The sequence below is a fragment of the Sceloporus undulatus genome, chromosome 8, assembly GCF_019175285.1.
Source record: "Sceloporus undulatus isolate JIND9_A2432 ecotype Alabama chromosome 8, SceUnd_v1.1, whole genome shotgun sequence".
NCBI lineage: Eukaryota > Metazoa > Chordata > Lepidosauria > Squamata > Phrynosomatidae > Sceloporus > Sceloporus undulatus.
Window position 1 is genome coordinate 28,040,781 of NC_056529.1, and position 19,200 is coordinate 28,059,980.

Here is a 19,200-nt window from a genome sequence, read left to right on the forward strand (position 1 = left end):
GCTGTGTTCTGCTTCTTGGCATTTTCGTTAGTGTATCCCTACTGCACCACCCATGAAGGGAGGAACAAGCCTCCCAAGATCTGCTTTCACCTTTCAAAGCTAAGGGTCTAGCTCTTATGGCTGCTAGAATGCTTTCCAAGCTTCTGGCCAGTGCTAGATGAGGCATCTTTGCTCTTCGCCCTCCTGCCTACCTTCACCCTGACATAAGTCGGAGGAAATGCTAATGAGACAATGGCAGAAATCACTGACATGGATGTAAATGCAGTTTCATTTCAAAAAGCAGTGAAATTTGGGTTACTACACTGCAGAATGTTTTAGGTTAGTTTTACACAGAAATAAGTTCTTGATTTTTGTTAACATGACTAGCATATTTGAGACCCAGAGCAGAATTTCCTCCTCCCCGACAGTCAAGAAAAAGAGGGAGGGAGGGAGGGAGGGAGGGAGGGAGGATAGGAGTGCCAAGCTTGTGGCTAGGAGGGTGAGACTGGAGAAATTGGGTTGGTGTTCTCTTTGTAACTACTGATTTTTACACTGCCCCTTTGCAGCTTTTCGGTAACCAGGGCTTTTGTTGTGATGCCATCAATGGGGCCGCTGACCATTTCCCTCCTTACTTGCAGATTCCACTGGGAAATACTGGATGGTGGGCAATGAGTCTTCCGTCACCAGCAGCAGCGATACGCCGGTGGACTTCTTCTTTGAGTTCTGCGACTACAACAAGGTGGCCATCAGAGTCAACGGCAAATACCTGAAGGGCGACCACGCCGGTGTCCTCAAAGCAGCGGCCGACTCAATCGAACCCTCCACCCTCTGGGAGTATTAAATGCACTTTAGCTTCCTTCCCTCTGCTCTGTGCGCTCTTCCTCCCCACTCCTCTCCTTTCAGTTGCCAATATATATTTTTTTGTTTGTGGGTTATTTTTTTAATGTTCTGGTGTGTCTTTTCCTAAAGAAAAGGGGTTATCTTTCAGACTGGCCTGCTGCTTATATCCTGCCGTATATTTTTTTTTGGGGGGGGAGGTGGATTTCTTCCTTTTGTTTGAGTCTCTTTTTTATTATTATTATTAATAAAACTGGAAAATGTTAATTAACCCGCAGGAAAAAAAAGGTGCACTCTCCTGCATAGACTTTTTTGAGATGGAGGTTGGTTTGTAGAAGTTAGGGAACAAACCGTATCTCTGTGCTGATCCTCTGAATTGAAAAAAGGGAATCAACCCCACTCTTAGAACCAGCGCTTGCGATCTTTTGGCAGCTTCTTAGCAAGAGTGCCTATTGAGCTAAGTTGTCTTTTGAGTCACCACAGTGCCCACTGACTTGGCTCAGTTCAAAAGGCAAAAGGAACCATCGTTCCTCCAATTTCACAAGCCAAGTTTGCCTTCCGCAGTAAGTTAGTGGTTGCAAAATTCCCTAACTAAGGTAAGGAAGAGGTAGCCTAGAATACCTTGCAACCCTAGGAAGGGTGGTGAGAAAAATCAGAGGGTCGGTTCACAAATTTACTTGAGCCAGCAAATGAGTGCAGCAAAGGGGACTAGAGACTTGTGCGCATGTACAAAAATAGTTGCTTTTGGTGGACAAGAGCACTGCAGGAGCTCCAGGCATTCATCTCACAGGAGACCAAACTTGCTAAATAGTTAAATGTTTTGCTGCTCTAAGTGTCTCTTCTCTCATCCCCAGCTTTGAGCTTCTAAGTGCCCAAGGACTATCTCAGAGCCTCTCTTCAAAAAGGCTTCACAACTGCACTGGGAAGTTGTTGACACTGCCTTATGGTCCCTCTATGTCTCCCCTGCAAGGTTCAAGTCTTTATAGAACTTCTTTTTTAAAAAATATAACACTTGGGATCTTAAAGTGATGTTAGAAGTAAGGTTATCAGACTGAAAACTGAAGATGGCTCCTGTCCCTTTGGGCACTGGATGGGCATTGCTTGTTTCCTGGTTGTGTGCCAAGGTGCATCTTCTGAATTGCCCTCCTCTATACAGCCATTAAAAGTACAGGAATCCTTTGCAGTTTTCAGTCTGGCAGCCCTTAATAAGAAGTTCAGTTCCTTGCCTGTTGATATTTGTATCTGATCGGCACCAAGCTGCACATTCTGTCTGCACAACTTCTCTTTTTTCCTCCCAGGGTGGAATCTCAAGTCAGTGCATGGTTTCCATCCTGTGTGCCTCCCAAGAGAGCCCTTTCCTCAACCAGTTCAACTGGGAAGGTGTTCCTATTCCTTTCCCCAGTTGAACAGAGCCCCAGTAGTTGCACAGACTGGTTCAAGATTCCCCAGCGTTCCCCGTTTTATTGCTTAGTAAGTTACCTCTCCTTTTTCTGGCTTTCCTTGAGGGGTTATTGTGATTCAAGGACAGCCATATATCTCAGTAGCTTTGTGTGCGTGTGCAGAAGCCAAGGTATGTTCTGGAGGGAAGAGAGACAAGGTGGCGATGAAACAGGAGTGGGTAAGCCATGCTGCATGTGTGAGTGCATTCGTGAGGGTGACAGTCTTTTTGCTTCTGGTCACTTCTAGGCAGTGGCTGGAAAATGAGTTGCTAATCTCAATTTACAATATAGAAAGCTTTTAAAATGGGCAACATTTTGCACAGTGTGTGTTCAATGCATCTCTTGTCACTTAACCATGCTGGAATTTCTTTCCTCCTTCCCCTAGTTGTTGTTCTGAAGATAAATGTTATGACATCTGCTTCTGGCTTATATATGTGTCTTGCTAGCTGTCCTCCCTGTCCATATCTCCTAGTGACATTTTTTACAAGGGGGGTCCCTATCCAAGGCGCCTTTCACTCTGCAGACCACTTCACAGTTCTACATCCCACTTGACTAGATCTTGGATATGGAAAGATAACCAAAATGGTATGCCCTCCCCTCCCTATTTATAAAAGCTCTCCAACAGAGATGCCCTCCGATAGGTCTGTAGTACTGTATAATCCATGTGAACATTTGTAACACACTGCTCAATGGTTTTGGAAAAGTCTTGTGTACATGTACACCTCATTTTTCATACTGGATGCCTTCTGGGGGTGGGTTAGCTCTGTTCCCTTAAGCCAGCCTGGTTAAGGCCTCCTACTTTGAGGGTCTTCAGATGAAAGGTGCTCTTACATCTCTATGACCCCATGAGGGTCATCTGTCCCATGCCTTGTTAAGCACACTACCTTAAGAAGAACCCCATGGCTTATTCTTCTTGCCAAAAGTCAAGGGGCTAGCCCTTTACTTGCTAGTAGCAGAGGAGGGAAGTAGGAGCAAAGTGTTTTGAGCCTTTTTTTAAAAACCACTTTGCCATCTGAAGGGGTTCTTCTCCCATTGATGCTTGGTGCTAGATTTTCAAACAACTGGAATTACTTGCCTTAGAGGTAAGGACGATCTCATCTGGAATATGGTCTAGAAGTGTGTTGTCTGGGACAATGTGAAATTTCTGGAGCACTGAGACTGAAGGAACAAAACGACAAATTTGGCAACAGAGATGACTTGACCAAAGGGACAAGAGACTGGTCCCAATCCCTCAACACTTGCTGGCCTTCACGTTGCATACTGTATCCCTCCGCTGAAGTCTTTCCCAGCTAATCATTTGAATCCTGATGTAACCCCTCTGCCTTCTCTCCTGTGTAATGATTCTAAGTCAAGAATTCTCCTTGCCTTCTTCCTTGGCTATTGTGGCTCTGAAAAGCATCTCACATTTTGGTATCTTTTGTTAAGATTTTTTTTTCCTTTTTAAAAACACTTTTTGTAAGTGCCATTTGTAACAAGCTTCAAATGGAGAAGAGAAAGTGACAAAATAAAAAAATAAACCTGCATTCAGATAAAAAATTAGTCTGTCTGTTCTTCCTCACCCTTCAAATAACTGAGCTCTGGTTTGTTGTTGTTCTTGTATCAGACACACACACACCGTGGATTTAAGATGGTTTCACAGATCAGCTCTTCTCCAAAGTTTCAGATGTCTGCCTTGCTTTCTGTACAACTATGGAAATGGAGGCTAGCAACTTGTTGGTGATTTACCATGATAAGTCTTAAATATCCTAACGGCACCAGATGCTATCTGATCTTGGAAGCTGAGCAAGATCAGCTTCCAAGATGGGGATCTACCCCTGAATACCTGGTGCTGTAGACTATATTTCAGTTGAAGGAAGGGGTAAACCACCTCTGAGTATTTCTTGCCTAAGAAAACCTTATTAAGTTCATGGGTTAGTCATCCATAAGTCAATAGGCAACCTGAAGGCATATACCCATCACGTTTGCCTTTTAACTAAGTACTCGGATGCCTTATAAAACCGCAAAACATTTTGTAGGCAATCAAAGAGTCTTGAGACTAAAAAATTACTTCATTTTCACTTGTGTCTGGAAAGAGAATTGGGAGAGGAGCCCCTCGTCCTGCCCTTTTCACCTCCTCTGCTTCTGGGATCTCCCCCTTCCCTTCAAAAGCAGCCAGGCTGATCCCTGTCACAGTTCTTTTCTCTGGGGTGAAGAGGGGAAAAGGTCCCTGATCCTCAGTAGTAAATGCAAGCCGCCAGTAGGCATTGAAGGGCCATGCGATGCTTTGATCACGGGGAAGGAAGGAGGAGAGTGCATTTGCTGAATGCTCCTCTTCTGAATAGCAGGATCTCTTTTTTGAAGTCCTCCATTTCCTCCCACTCTCCAAGCTTTTTATGGACAGGGTAGGAGTGGGAAGGCTCCCTGCCTCCAGTTCCCTACTTCACTTGCTCTTTGGAGGACAAATTCATCTTCTGTTCAGGCCCTTTCCCCTCCCGAAATATTTCTCCAAAACCAACCCTTGGTAACCTGAGCTTCCAACAAACAGAGAGAGCAGCTGGTTGAGTGTCCCCTTTTTATCCCTTTTGATCTTCAAATATAGAATATAACCTAAAAATCACAATTTTCACATTTTGCAACATGGGAGGAGGTACTTGGCCTGATTCATTGCGAGGACAAAACAAGAATTCAAAATTCAGAGGCAGAGAAATAACATTTTGCAGTTGTGTCCCTTCAAGTCATTTCTGACTTAAGGTGACCCTAAAAGGTAACCTAACATGGGGTTTTCTTGAACCCATGTTCAAGATTTGTTCAGAGCAGGTTGGCCATTGCCTTCCCCTGAGGCTGAGAGAGTGTGACTTGCCAAAGATCACGCAGTGAGTTTCACGGCTGAGCTGGGAAATAACATTAGGACTAAGATGTTCCCAAACGGTGAAGCTTTTTGAACACTCTAGAATTGAACAATTGACGATAAAGAGTGAGGAATTACACATGAGATCAGATGAGCGCTAGGGACTCTGTTATCTTCCATCTGATGCTGGAATGCAACTCCCACCACCCCTCATTGTTGGCTACATTGGCTAAGGCTGCTGGGAGTTGCAGTCAACAACATTTGGAGAACAGTTAGTTCCCGTTATTTAAAAGTTCAAGCATATCATGGCTATTGTTAAAGGTATTGGGTCATGACCAGTGAGGGAAACGTGGTCAGTTTGTATTTTGGGACACCTTCTTGAGTCATGCAAATGGTCTTACGCTGGTGGGCTGGTAAAAAGGGTGCATTTCAGATGTAATCAAAAGGATGGCAGATGGGACATAAAACCTCATCTCTCCTAAAATTTTGCCTATTAGTGCAGATTGGTTAGTAGGGAAGGTGCTATACTTATTTACCAGTTCAGCCATTTGATCTTGGGGTAACTCTGGCTGGGTGCATTATAATGTTTGTGAGATTATTATTTTTTTAAAGTGCTAATCATGACATGCATGCACTTGGCACCCATAGAGAAACAACAGCACTCACCCCATGCCTCTCTAGGCAATTGCCTTTGCTTCCTTCTTAAATAGCAATTATCAGCCCCATCAGTTTTCAGAAGGCTTTTGAACCCCAGCCCAGCTGCTGCCATTTGACCCTTCCAATTCTCCCCGGTCTCATTAAAGCAACAAGAGAGGGGCAGAGGGAAAGAAAGGAAAGGGTTGGAGGCACCCAGGGAGTGAAGGGCGGCAGATTGCAGAGCAAAAGGAAAAGAGGAGAAAGAGAGGCCAAAGTCTCTGGAGGGCCACCTCTGCCATGAAAGGAGGCGGTGATGGCTAGCTTCTGTGCATTTCCTCTCTCTGGCCAGAACTGGGTTTTTCATTGGTGTGTGCCTTCAAGTTGTTTCTGATTTATGGTGACCCTAACATTGGGTTATCTTGTCAAGTTTCTTCAGAGGAGGTTTGCCATGGCCATGACTTGCTCAAGGTTGCCCAGTGTGTTTCCATGACTGAGCGAGGATTCAAACCTTGGTGTCTAGAATCATAGTCCAATGCTCTCTGGGTAGGGAATGTAAAAACATTTAAACTCCAGCCTGCTCTCACTCAGGTTACCATTCGAAAAGCCTACCATCATCAGGTTGAGTTTTGAAAAGCGGTCCAGCTTCAGGTTGTGAATCTGCCATAGCATGATTTCAGAGGGACACATTTTTGCCAAGGCAGTTGGATCAAAATAGGGAAAGACACAGCAGAGAGAATGAATCAGAATGAGTCTGACAGCAAGAGAGAAATGAAGGGAAGCAGGAGGAAGGAGCTCTCTCTCTCTCTCTCTCCAGTAATATTATGCAGAGGATGCGCCTGTCAGGCTCCCATGAGTTGACGCCAGCGCAGGGCTGGATGTGGGGGGCAGGGAAAGTGGGGCCAGGGATGAATACTGAACACACTCGGCATCTGAAATGCTGCGCTAATCTGGCTGGATGTGCCTGTCACTTATCCACACACACACAGCTGCACATTCATTTAATGGGGAGATTGGTTTCCTTGTGGAAAGCAGAGAAAATGTCATCAATGTTTGAATCCCATTTTGGGAGAAAGGCGGGCTAGAAATCCCTTAAACCAGGGGTTCCCAACCTTTCGGACTCGCGGAGGCCTTATTTCTATGGCAGAGCTCCTAAGAGACCTACCCTATGTCTTGCAAGGTAATGGTGTTTAGGAGTACATATAAGAATATATTCTTATTCTTTAATTTCATCCAATTTTTATTTCTCTCATTTTCCTGGAGCATCCACGGAGCACCTGGGAAGCGCATGCAAAACCCTAAGGGCTCCTCAGAGCACAGATTGGGACTCCTGCCTTAAACAAATGAACAAATCAAATCACCACCGTAGAATACCTGACTCTTTAGTTTTTTGTGGGTTTTTCGGTCTTATGTGGCCATGTTCTAGAAGAGTTTATTCCTGACGTTTCGCCAGCATCTGTGGCTGCCATCTTCAGAGGCTACATAAAGACACAAATCCTAAATGCAGAAATCCTAAATTCCTAAAAGCCACCCAGAATCCCATAAATACACAAATAAAAATAAACAAGTGTTAGTAGAGTACTTACTTTGGTAGAGGAAATCTGTCAAGTGTGAAGGAGCCGCTACCATTCAGACCCACAGAGATATCCAACGTTGAGGCAAGATGAAGGGCGTTCTCATCTCAGAGAGCAATCGGTTAAGGCCTTGGTTGAGGTTCGCACTGAAATATGAAGCTATCGTTGGGATCTCAATCTCTCTCTCCGTTTGGATATTTTCCTGTTTTGTTTGGGATTTTTTATGCCTTCCTGCATTTGGAACAAATTAAGCCTTTGTGGCTGGCTTCAACCATTTCGCCTAGAAACATGGACTGTTTTGAGCTGCTGCAATCTGAACATTTGCAGACAACTCCGGTCATCGCTTGCCTGCTGCAGCTTACAAATACCAACAACCAAAATAAAAGATACATATCCTCCGTCGGAAACAAGATGCAAAAAAACCCACTGTGCACAATGTTTTTTTTTAATTACAAAAAATTCAAATTACAATATAATACAGAGACTTTTTACACAGAGAATATTAGAACAATTTCCTACCAGACGGTAAAGAAAAAATATTCCTTTTTTTCCTGTTCTCTCTCTCTCTTTTTTAATAAACCATGTACTGTATTCATTTTCAGCTATTTCAATACAAAGTTTCAGGACATGCACACCTCCCCTGGACAGGGTTTTCTTTTTCTTTTAATCCATCTCTTTCCCCCTCTTTTTCTCCTTTTTTCCTCTCTTTTTCTCTTCTTCTTTTGCTAAGTGCAAATGCTAGATTTCTCTCTCCACCTTTAAGGCAAGTTAAATGAGACACTGCAAATTTTATAATAAGAAAGTACCTGTTAAAATGCCAAGCTCGGGGTGTACAAAAAAGACACCTCCCCTTGTCTACCCGTAAAGAGAGATGGACTTGCAAATAATAATAATTATTATAACAGTAAAGGAGATTACAGAGAAAACACAAAGAGGTTCAGAAGAACGAAAAAGAAAACCAAATACACGTTTCTTTAAAGTATGGAGCCACATGTTGACTAAAGGGAAGAAGAAAAAGCAAACTGGCCAATGCCAGAGAGAGACAAAACATGGCTTTACAAGGACCGAGTTGAGAAGGCGGTGGGTGGGCTCCCCTTTCAGCCCCTTTTCTTGCAGGTTAGTCTGCCATATTGCGTTGGCACCGATGGAGAGGGAAGGAGCGAGTTTAATGTAGGAGGACTGACTAGAGCTTGCAAATGTTAATTTTTTTTGGAAACTTTCACTGGCTATGTTGGCTGGGGAATCCTGGAGTTAGTCGTCTGGTAGAAATGTAACTTTCCCAAACTCCCGTATTGACTATCAGTGGCCTAGGCTCTCTTGATATTCCAAGGTTGTCCCAGGTCCCCATGGTCTAACTCTTAACAAGGCAACTGTGTCTCTCTCAAAGTGGCCTTTGATATCCCAAACCCACAGTCTAGCTCTTACCAATACAACCGTTTCTGAGCTGTGTCTCTCTCAAAGTGGCCTAGGCTCTTGATATCCCAAAGTTATCCCATGTTCCCACAATCTAGCTCTTAGTCCCCACAGTCTAGCTCTTACTAAGACAATTGTTTCAGAGTTGTCGCTCTCTCTCAAAGTGACCTAGGCTCTTGATATCCCAAAGTTATCCCATGTTCCCACAGTCTAGCTCCTACCAAGACAACTGTTTCTGAGGCACATCTTTCTCAAACTGCAACACAAGGAATTCTGGCATGCAGAGAAATTTTTGTGGCAGGGAAAAGAAGCCAGAACAGACCCGGAGCCCATGAGATGCATATGCAAGCAAATTCTTTTGTATGGCGAAATATTTGTCTGTATGACCCCCACAGCTGCAGTCTAAAGTAATGCAGCCCAGACACAAGACTACCATGATTCAGTAAGAACAAGCCCCCATGTCACATTCCAGCAGGGAGCTCATATTCCCCCTTTCAGGCGCAAGCGAGGCTCACAGGTTTATAGAGACAATCACTTTCTTTCTCAGCAAAATCAGAAGATGCCTGGGATGCACAAACAGATCATGATCTCCAATGGCTCTCAAAAGCAGATCTCACCAGACGGTCAATGTATATCCAAGCAAAGCAAGCAAAAGACATGGGGCTGGGATGCAACTATTTAAGCCATATACACCAAAAACAGGCAAGTCACAAATAAGAAAAATAAAAAAGTTGGTTAAATGTGGAAATAATTCCGCCTTTGCAACAGGGAAAGATAATGCAATTAAAGAGTCAGGTTTTGAAAACATATGGGTTATTCCTAATTAAAGAACTGCTCAGATGAGGGATGTTTGGCCAGCCTTTTAGACACCAAGGCCTCCTAGCTTGTGAATGCTTGATATTCGACTGTGTGTTTCCCTGGAAGACTTCCACAAAGAAGGCCCATGAAATAGGCACAATCGAGTGGCAGAAGGCAGGTATCTTTGTCCCTCCCTCCATTCCAGCTTATGGAAACTCAACTGCTAATGTCCTTTATACCAGGCTGAATCTTGCTATGGCAAATGGGAAGTACTTTTATCCACCCTGAACACAGAAAGCCTAATGATGGAAGAAGGTTGGAATGGACTCCCCAAGAGCTTGGATGGGAAATGGTTGCTGAGTTGCTTTCAGGAAAGTCTAGCAGGAGACAAGAGGCCTGGTATCTGTGTGTGTCTTGAAAAGTTTTAGCCATCTGCACTATTTGACTTGAGCCATCACCTTTGCAGGAATCACTGGGGCATGCGATTATGCATGTACACTTTGCACCATGGGAAATACTACTGAAGTCACAGTAGAAATGTCTACTGCACAGTGTGAGGTGCTTCCTCAGAAGATCTCGGAAGGCCATGCTATTTTAATCCCAGCAAAAGTGAGAAGAATAGATAAAGTGCCTTCGGAGACTGGATTCCGGAAAGGGGTCACAATGCAGTTGGACTTCCTTTGCAGCTAAATATACCTTGGAGCCTCATCCACATTGAAAGCAGCTTTCTGAAAAATCAGGAAAATGGCCAAACCAAGTAGAGAGGGAGTGGGGCATATACACAACTCGAAACTCTTCAGGGACAGCTTCTCTAATGTATGAACTAAACAATATGACTGCCTCCCCCGCAAAGTCACTCTTATGGCAACAACAGTGATGCAGACGGGGGTTGCTACATTATTATGGTTGGTTGGTTGCTACGCCAAATAAAAATAAATATGGCAAATTATCTTGGATTATGACAGCAACCAACCATTTTGTCAACAGACATCACATCCTTTGTGGTATGTGTGTGTGTGTGTGTGAAAGCAACACAACACTAAACTGTTGTTTGACAGCACAGTACTGACAGCATGGCCTGCAATTGCTGCTCGAAGGAAACTTATATGTCAAGGTTTAAGCACCAACTAAATTGCAACTGGTCAGCTTCGCTTTCCTTCCTAAAAAAAAACACCTGACCAACACCACTGTTAACAAATAGCCAACAGTACAATTCTTAACTGTAGACGATCGAGCAAAGTGCCCAGATGCTGCTGGAACGCCCATCATTCCTGGCTAGCATAGCCAATAGTAAGAAATGCTGTGAGTTTCAGCTTGACAACCGGAGTGCTGAACTTTTCCCATCTCTGCCCTTGATAAAGCATGGATAATAAAACCAAAACCGTTGATGCAACAGGAATTTTTAAGTCAACATAAAACTTCAAGTTAGATCAAGCCAACTTGGAAAATACAACTACTGCTACACTGATCTGTTCCCATTCCATAGACACCCAAATGTTCCACATCCAGGTGCATCATATTCCCAGAGCAAAGAGTACAGGGAATAGTCTGCCCTGCACTGGTTCAAATGACACTTACAGCTCATGGCACTAGAGAGCCAGTCTGAAAACAAAACAAAACCAGGTGTTTTAGGGCAACCTAGTCATAAAAGTATTGAGGTTCAATTTGCTTTATTACTGAATTCAAAGGTGCGGGACAGAAAAAAGATTCAAGTTATTTGATTTTGAGAAAGCAAAGCAGCAAAAGGAAGAGTGAGGGGGAATGCAATCATCCGATCATCATAATGGTTACTGGAAAATTTCCTCCTCTTGGATTTCCCCCCTCTTTTCCAAAGAGGCCTTCCAAAGAGAAAAGATTTGGCTACTCTAGAGTCAAACTGGCCGCCCCAGGAGTCAAAGCCAAAACAAAATAGAAACATTTATTTGCAGATAGGCAAAAGAGGAAAGCAAATCTCTGCACTTTTCTTTTTCTGTGATGCACCATATCATTAGAGGTCAAAAGGAAAAGATTTGTTTGGGGCAAAGAGTGAAAAGTGCAGCTCCGAATCAATCTAAATTCAAAACAGCTTTTAAAAAAACCAATATGATGGATTCTAAAAAGAAACCAAACTCAGTATGTCAAAAGGCCAGAATATTTTCTGTATTATTAGCAAAAGGGAAGTTGGGATTAAACCCCAATGGATTTAACGGGGAAGCTTGATACGTGATGGTTGTACAAATGACAAGTGGTCTGGATCTAGAGGTAACTTCTGAAACGGGGCATGACGGCAGAGATATAAAGTTACCTTACAATTTACAGGTTAATGGGAGCTTTCGGAGGGCAGTCCACAAGTGTTAACTGGTGGTACTGATGTAAAACCAGCCTGCAAATAGTTCAGCCAAGAAGCTAGGGACCGGTGGGCTCCACAAATGTGTAAAGTGAACTCAGTCATACATACATACATACATACATACATATATATATATGGAGTGCCTCAAATAAGCTTCTGTGAAGCCAGAGTACAGGTGAGTCTGCTGCATCACGGGTCCCCATGGTTCACAGGAGCATGGATATGTATGAAGATTTTGCTGCATGCCCATTCTCATCTAGGAGCTGATCATCTGCCAGGGGAAATTCCCTGACCAGTAAACAAAGGAAGCAAGGGAACCTCCATTTACAGAGCGCCCAAGAGAGCTTTGGCTCACAGCCACACAAGTCACTGAGCAAGAGCTACAAACTTGTTGCACACCCTGAATGGCAAGCCAGGTAATGACAAGCGGACATCTCAGCACCAGAGAAAGCCACCTGTGAAGGTGAAGCCAACCGATCAGCACAGGCCCTGTCCAAGGATTCCAGGACTTCCGTCTGTTTGTTGACACTGCTCTCCAACACAAAGCCCTCCAAATCCGTGCCATAACCCTAATGCTTCCATAGGCAATGAAGCCCAGCAACAAATGGCCATAGGGCCACATACCACACAAGAGGAAGACATGATGTTAACAAGCCAGAGGTCCTGCCCAGACCCAGTCATTCAGGACAAAACATTCACAGACACCTCTTTTGATATAGAAAGGTGAGCAAACCCACAAGTTTGGCTTCTAAGAAGAACAAGAGATAGATAAAATTTCTTTAGAAAATCCTACTTCACAGCTGAATTAGCCCAGAAAGGCCATTTATCACCTTCACTCACGGCACAAAAGGGTCACTATGGTGGAAAGGCTACTGGTTCTCTAAGGGAGTCTTGTTCAGAGTATGCTCTTGGTCATCTGGCTATCTTGGGGTTTCAAACATTTTGAAAGGGGTTTTGACATTTGCCAACTTCTGCTTCGCTCTCAAGGCATTGGTGGTTTCATCTGTGAAACAGGATATGACATCAGCCAAACAAACAGTTTCCAGTTCAGGATCTAGTCAATTGGAACTAACCCTTCAACACCCTCCCACTCTCAGTGACATTTTGGCAGATAGGCAAATCACAGTTTTGGCACAAGGATTTAAATGTGCTGCTTTCCCTCGTCAAACAGTGCCATTCTTGTCCTTCTTTCTTGCTCTGAACCTCCCTCTCTAAGTACAGTATGCACAAAACCAGCGTCGCCCCATTCGACCCTCGCTCACAGCCAGCGCCCAAATGATGAATGTCTGCATAGGGCAGAGAATGCACAAAATGATGAAGGCTGGTTCCATGATAGGTGGTGAAAGGACTGGAGGGAGGATGAAAATGTATGTTCTTTATTACAGTTTACTGGGAGAGGAGGGTCAGGGAGGTGAAGGGAAGGAAGGACAGTGTCTGCCAGTGTGTGGACTTTCCCTGCAGTGACTTCCCAAAAGTACTGATGCCTCTCTGAACATGATCAGAACCGACGCCGAGGCTGTGGACCAAAGTGCATAGGAAGATTGTGCTCCAGCTGCAGGTTCATCTGTGGGAAGTCATAGTTCACCCGCATGTTAGGCAGTGGGGGCACATAAGGGGCAGGGATCGGGCCCAGGTTAATGTGACCAATGTTGTTGTACAGTGGACGGACGGGGGGCAAAGGGAAGGGAGGGGGCACAAATGGGTAAGGGGGCATTTGGTGGTGAAGGTTCTGTGGAACCGGCCTGGGGATGGCTTCATTCCGTGGGATTTTCTCTGCAGGCTTTTCTGCTGGGGGCCCAATCCGCTTGAAACTGTTCTCTGCAAAAAGAAAAGAAAAATAGCATTTGTGCAGGAAAACAAAACACAGGAGAACAGGCTGGGTTCCTAGTTCGACTCTAGTAACTGGCTATTAAGCCAAAGCTATTAAATCCTTTGCATTGACTCAAAATGTGCAAATATTTTGTCAGCCACAGGGCAATCCAGATCTTATGGAGCAGACTGAGTGTCTTGTGTGGGGAATATAAGGAAGATAGAGTCAGCTCTCAGTATCTGCTGCAGTTTGGTTCCAGGACCCTCTGTGGATACCAAAGTCCCATTATATGCAATGGTGTAGTAAAATGGTGTCCCTTACATAAAATGGCAAAATCAAGGTTTCCTTTCGGGATTAAAAAAAATTAAGCTGTGGATGGTGGTGGGATCTCTGGATGCAGAATTTGTGGATACAGAGGGCTGACTGTATATAAATGAGGACTTTGGATGAAGGTATGGAAGGCAGAGAGAGTTAACATGTCAGAGAAAGAATTTCTGTGGTACTGGGGACTGCTCTGTTGTTCAGGGATTCCTGATCACAGTTCCAACACAGTCGGTATGCTTTGTGCGTGAAGAAGGATCACACAACTAACCTCCATTTTTCCTTTTTTGTTCCTCTTCAGCTTCCTTCTGAATTTCCTGGATTATCTTCTCATCATCCTCCTATAAATGGCAGAAGCAAACAAAAGCATCAGCAGGGCCATGAATCACTAATGCTCAGAATAGGGAGATCTTAATAAATCAAATTCTTTGCGAACATACTTGGAAGTTCTGCAAAGTCCCAGTTCTGCAAGCTCTATGGAAATATGGAAATTTATGCAACCTCACCCGCTTTGCCTAAATGTATTCTGCACTATTCAGTCCTTTATTAATCCTCCGGAGCATTTAAAATCTTACATGGCAATCCCCTCTGGTTTCTGAGATTTCACTCTCTGAAATACATCTTTGCCAATAGGAGGATTAGGAACTTATCTTTAAAATAAAGAGGAGGAGAAGAAGAAGAAGGGAGAAAGCTAAAGTTCTCAGGAATCTGTATTTGGTAAGCGATCCATGCTACTTCCTCTGGAAATACAGCATTACATGCAGCTAATTACTGTAGGGAGGAGAGGGAGAAAGAGATTCAGATGCACAAGGTTTCTGTGATTTGGGTGCAGCTGGCTGGTTGTGAGGGTGAGCATTTTGGGCATAAACCTGGACAGTGTGGGGAGGGAAAAGGGGGGCAAAACAGCAGGTGCACTGTCATGCTGCTGACAACTTGCTGTGTTCTTGTATGGACTCCTCACCCACACTACAGAGCGTGACTAAGCCGCTTACAGACAGAACACTGATCCTACCGCATGCTTGCTGGCCTGACAAAGCAGATGGCAGCAAGCAACTCTCCCCCCACCCCCCAAAAATACTCATGTCCCCCCCAGACAGCCTTTCCAAGAGGCAGCTGGAGCACAGTTAATCTTTTAAATGGCATTCGACCATTAAATATTTAGATTAAAGCTTCAGCTTCTGAATGCTAGGCCCAACAACCAGGCAGGGCGTAAAATGAAAGACGTCGGCTCCAAAGAATGAGGTCATTTATTAGAAAACAGAAAAGGATGCATGTTCGACGGGGGGAAAAGATGAATTCAAATAAAAACTTCAGCAGAAGGATGGATTCCTAGAAGGAGAGGGGTTAAAAAAGTCTGCTCATGCTAAGATTGAGAAAACCGATGCGGGAGGAAAGTGGCAGTGTGTCAATCACATGGAGAATGAAAATCATATACAGCAGTAATGTCTGCCATTTGACTTCTCTGCACTCTTGTTATTCGCACCATGGACAACAGGAGACTAGCTTAGGCCTACAAAAAGCCATATACCTCTATCCTCCAACATCTTGGTGCCATTAACTCACAGATAGATGCTGGCACGCAGCGACAGCAGTGTGCATCGTATGATTAGAGCATGGTATACACACATAATGGCTGGCATCATGTTGTTTGGCCCCCAGTAGAGTAGAACCATACAATCAGCAGTGGAATGGTAAGTCAATACATAAGTAAATCCCAGTAGAAGGTTTTATATACACACACACACACACACACACACACACACACACACACACACTAGATAGATAGATAGATAGATAGATAGATAGATAGAGGTTATATATATATATATAAATAACCTTCTACTGGGATTTACTTATGTATTGACTTACCATTCCACTGCTGATTGTATGGTTCTACTCTACTGGGGGCCAAACAACATGATGCCAGCCATATATATAGCTACCTTTTCCCCAGAATGGTAATTTATCCAAGTAGCACATGAGAACACCTCTCTTCCAAACAAAATAAATCTTTGGCATACAAATTGGTGTGTCTTATGTATTGGTGTGCTATAATTAGAAGATATCTATAGACCTCATGGATGAAGGACAATGTTTGGAACACAGGTTGAGTCTCCCTTATCAAGAATTCCCAAATATTCCAAACTTCTCCACATGGGTGGCTGGAATAGTGACACCTTTACTTTCCGGTGGTTCAGTGTATACAAATTTTATCCATGCACAAAACTATTAAGATATTGTGTATAAAATTACCTTCAGGCTATGTGTATAAGGGGTGTATTAAACATAAATGAATTTCATCTTCAGACTTGGGTTCCATCTCCAAGATATCTCATTGTGTATACGCAAATATTCTAAAATCTGAAAAATTCCAAAATCCGAAACACCTCCGGATGCAAACATTTTTGATAAAGAAGACTCAACCTGTACTTCAGACCCAGAAACCACAGGTCAGATATGATGCTGAAAGAAAGGTTGTGTATATACACAGGTAATGTTTGTGTGCAACACAGAACTGGGCAAGGCCACAGTTTGTGTCATGCTGTGCCTACTTCTGTTTACCTGCCTACACTACAGATCCCAACAAACCTGGTTCTGCTTCCCTTCTATTTTCTTTCTTGCATTCTTCCACATTCCCCCTTTCATAGGACTCTGACAACCTCCATCTTGGAGATATGGGATATGTACAAAGTTATATATTCTCATTAATTTATTCTGAATGCAGGGCCAACCACATACAGTATATGGAAGGAGGCAGGCAGGAGAAGAGACTAATGTAAGCTGCAGAGCTAGGAGAAAAGTATCCAGAGCAGGGAAGGCATGAGGTGGCTTAGAACATCTTGTTTTCATTTGCCCCCTTTTAACATCTTCCTGTAGCTTTCCCCCCACTCCCTCTCCAAAGTGGAAAATGGTCTGGATTTGGAGAACGCTCTGGGACACTCCTATGAAATATGCTGTCTTTGCAGTAAGCACACATACGGATGTGAAAAGCCTGCCAGCTTCCCGGTTTGGAGCTGGTAAAGCCCAGCAGATCTAGACTCTCTGCCAAACCTTCCTGTGCTTTTTTCCTTTAGAGAATGACTTAGGAGCTTGCTGGGAAGGATGGAGGGTGGGAGAAAGTTTGGAGATTCAGTGTGGCTTGGCTGGTGCCCTCAATCCCATTTCTTTTCTGAGTCAGCAATGAAATTCAGTTCCAGCATTGGCAAATAGCAAAGGAGACGGGTCACTTGTCTCCATGCCACCAACCACCACACGACAGAGGAGGGAGGATCAGAGCTCCTTTCTCCTTCAGATGAGGTTGGGATAAGAACCTCAGGAGCAGCCCCACTGGAACATCTTACTAGCCCATCTTAGTCCAGCATTTTAAGCCTACATCTTGGAACTGCAGCAAAAATGTGTAACTTTCCTGCCAGTCTCAAAACACTTTGGGAAAAGAGCCCATCATATATGAGACAAGCAGCTCTTTGGAGTAGTCTAAACATCTGACCAGACTAAGTAGCAGCAGACAGAAGACGACCCATGGAGTCTAGAGCTTAGGAAAAGTTCCTATTTTGGACTACAGCTGTGTTGTCTGTGGAATCTTGAGACCTTTGGTCCAAAAAGGGAGATGTCTCTGAGCTCTTATCATGAATTCAGAGCACCAGAAACCACTTGGGACTCGGCAGGTTGGGCTGGGAGCCAGGTGCATATGGAGAGTAAGTAGAGGCCCCTCTGCTAATTTAACATGAAAGCTACACTTGGGAGACTCTCCAGTTCCAGCTGTTGCGCATGCTTTTCCTCCCCCCTGAAGCCTGTGGTTTTGGAAGACGCATCTTTTTGCTGGTAGGTCGTCCCACCAACAGTGCAAATGTTTAACATGCAATGTGATCCAGCAGCATCTTCCCTAGCAATTGCTTCAAGTTGGAAAAGAGACTAAGTGATTAGATTCAGTATTAATTATTGTCACTACTAGGATCAATGCAACACCCATCTCAACATACATGCACACACTCAAATTCCAGCTAGTCCTTTTAAAGTGATTCATTCTGGAAGTGGCTCAGCTTCCCACCAGATGTTTTCGGACCGAGGCCAGATAGCTTCGACTGCTGCTAACAACGTGTCAGTTTTCAATGCATACTTTCCCACTCAGCAAACCACTAGCTTGAGATTAACATTTTGGCACGCGATTAATGCATAATGCGGATTTGCATAATTTAAAGAAGAACTGGAACTCCTCTGGGATGTCCAAGAGACAAGAATGTGAAGCAAATGCACATATGGCAATATTAATTCATGTCATGTATGCCGGGCAAAGTTAAACACCAATGTTTCCGCTTGTCAAGGATGTACATAAACGGTTACTCAACAATATCATATTACTGAAGCTTTCTTCTTCCAGACCAGAAACCGCCACTAACATGACTCTAGGCTGGTTCACACGAAGCAATGTTCTCCTCCTGTGTAAGAAGTCCCTTCTTGAACAAGCATTCATATGGATATGGGTAAACATAATTAGGATCACACACATGCACACAACGTTCGGTTAAATGGTTAAAACTCCACACCAAAGATAAATCTGATGCTTGCAGAAGACATGTACCATGTAACTTAGCAGACATCCTTGACTTCACTTGGCTGAGAAAACCCTTAGTCCCTGCACTGCACCAGTTCTCTTTTCCAAATGCTCCCTCTCTCTTCTCTTCTAAACTTCACTTCTGATTTCTCATTCATCTTACTCTTTATCCATCCATCCCAGTTACTGTTCAGTCTTTCTCTCTATTTATTTTCCTTCCGCAGCAGCACTCCTTCATTTGCTCATTCAGCCCTTTCCTCTGCTTACTCCACTCTTTCAACAAGGAGGAGCACTTTCCCATTTTCATAAAAGGGAACAGAAAATTCATCTGCCAGTCCCTGTAGAAAAACGTCCGCAGTCTGCCACCAGTTTTCTCTCTCAGGAAGGTTAGGGATGCCTACTACTTGGTTACTAAGTACTGAAGGCTACAGACAGTTTTTAATTAATTAAGATTAATCAATCAACTTTAAAAACAATTACACACGCAAATATCTAGTTGTCACGATCTTGCAGCTACAGTGAAGACCGATGCATAGACTTGCATGCTTTTGCTCAATGTGTATAATACTGTTTTTTAAAAAAAATAAATATTTGGCATAAATTGCTCTGATATTACTAGTTGTAGATACAGCAGAGCATTGTATATGGCACCAAAGCTCTGCTCCAAAGCAAAAGGAAACTTATTTAG

The 19,200-nt window shown here is 43.7% G+C and overlaps 2 protein-coding genes across 3 annotated transcripts in view; one reads left to right on the top strand and one right to left on the bottom strand.

Moving 5' to 3' along the window:
- FSCN1 (fascin actin-bundling protein 1) overlaps positions 1-3,778 on the top strand; it is a 28,426-nt gene extending 24,648 nt beyond the window's left edge. For both annotated transcript variants that reach the window (XM_042438154.1, XM_042438155.1), the window contains exon 6: positions 618-3,778. In XM_042438154.1, coding sequence (XP_042294088.1) covers positions 618-820 — 203 coding nt within the window. In that variant the 3' untranslated portion in view covers positions 821-3,778. The remainder of the gene's footprint in view (positions 1-617) is intronic.
- Positions 3,779-7,716: 3,938 nt separating this feature from the next.
- RNF216 (ring finger protein 216) overlaps positions 7,717-19,200 on the bottom strand; it is a 74,257-nt gene continuing 62,773 nt past the window's right edge. The window contains 2 exon segments of the mRNA XM_042437715.1: positions 7,717-13,647; positions 14,232-14,301. Coding sequence (XP_042293649.1) covers positions 13,328-13,647; positions 14,232-14,301 — 390 coding nt within the window. The 3' untranslated portion in view covers positions 7,717-13,327.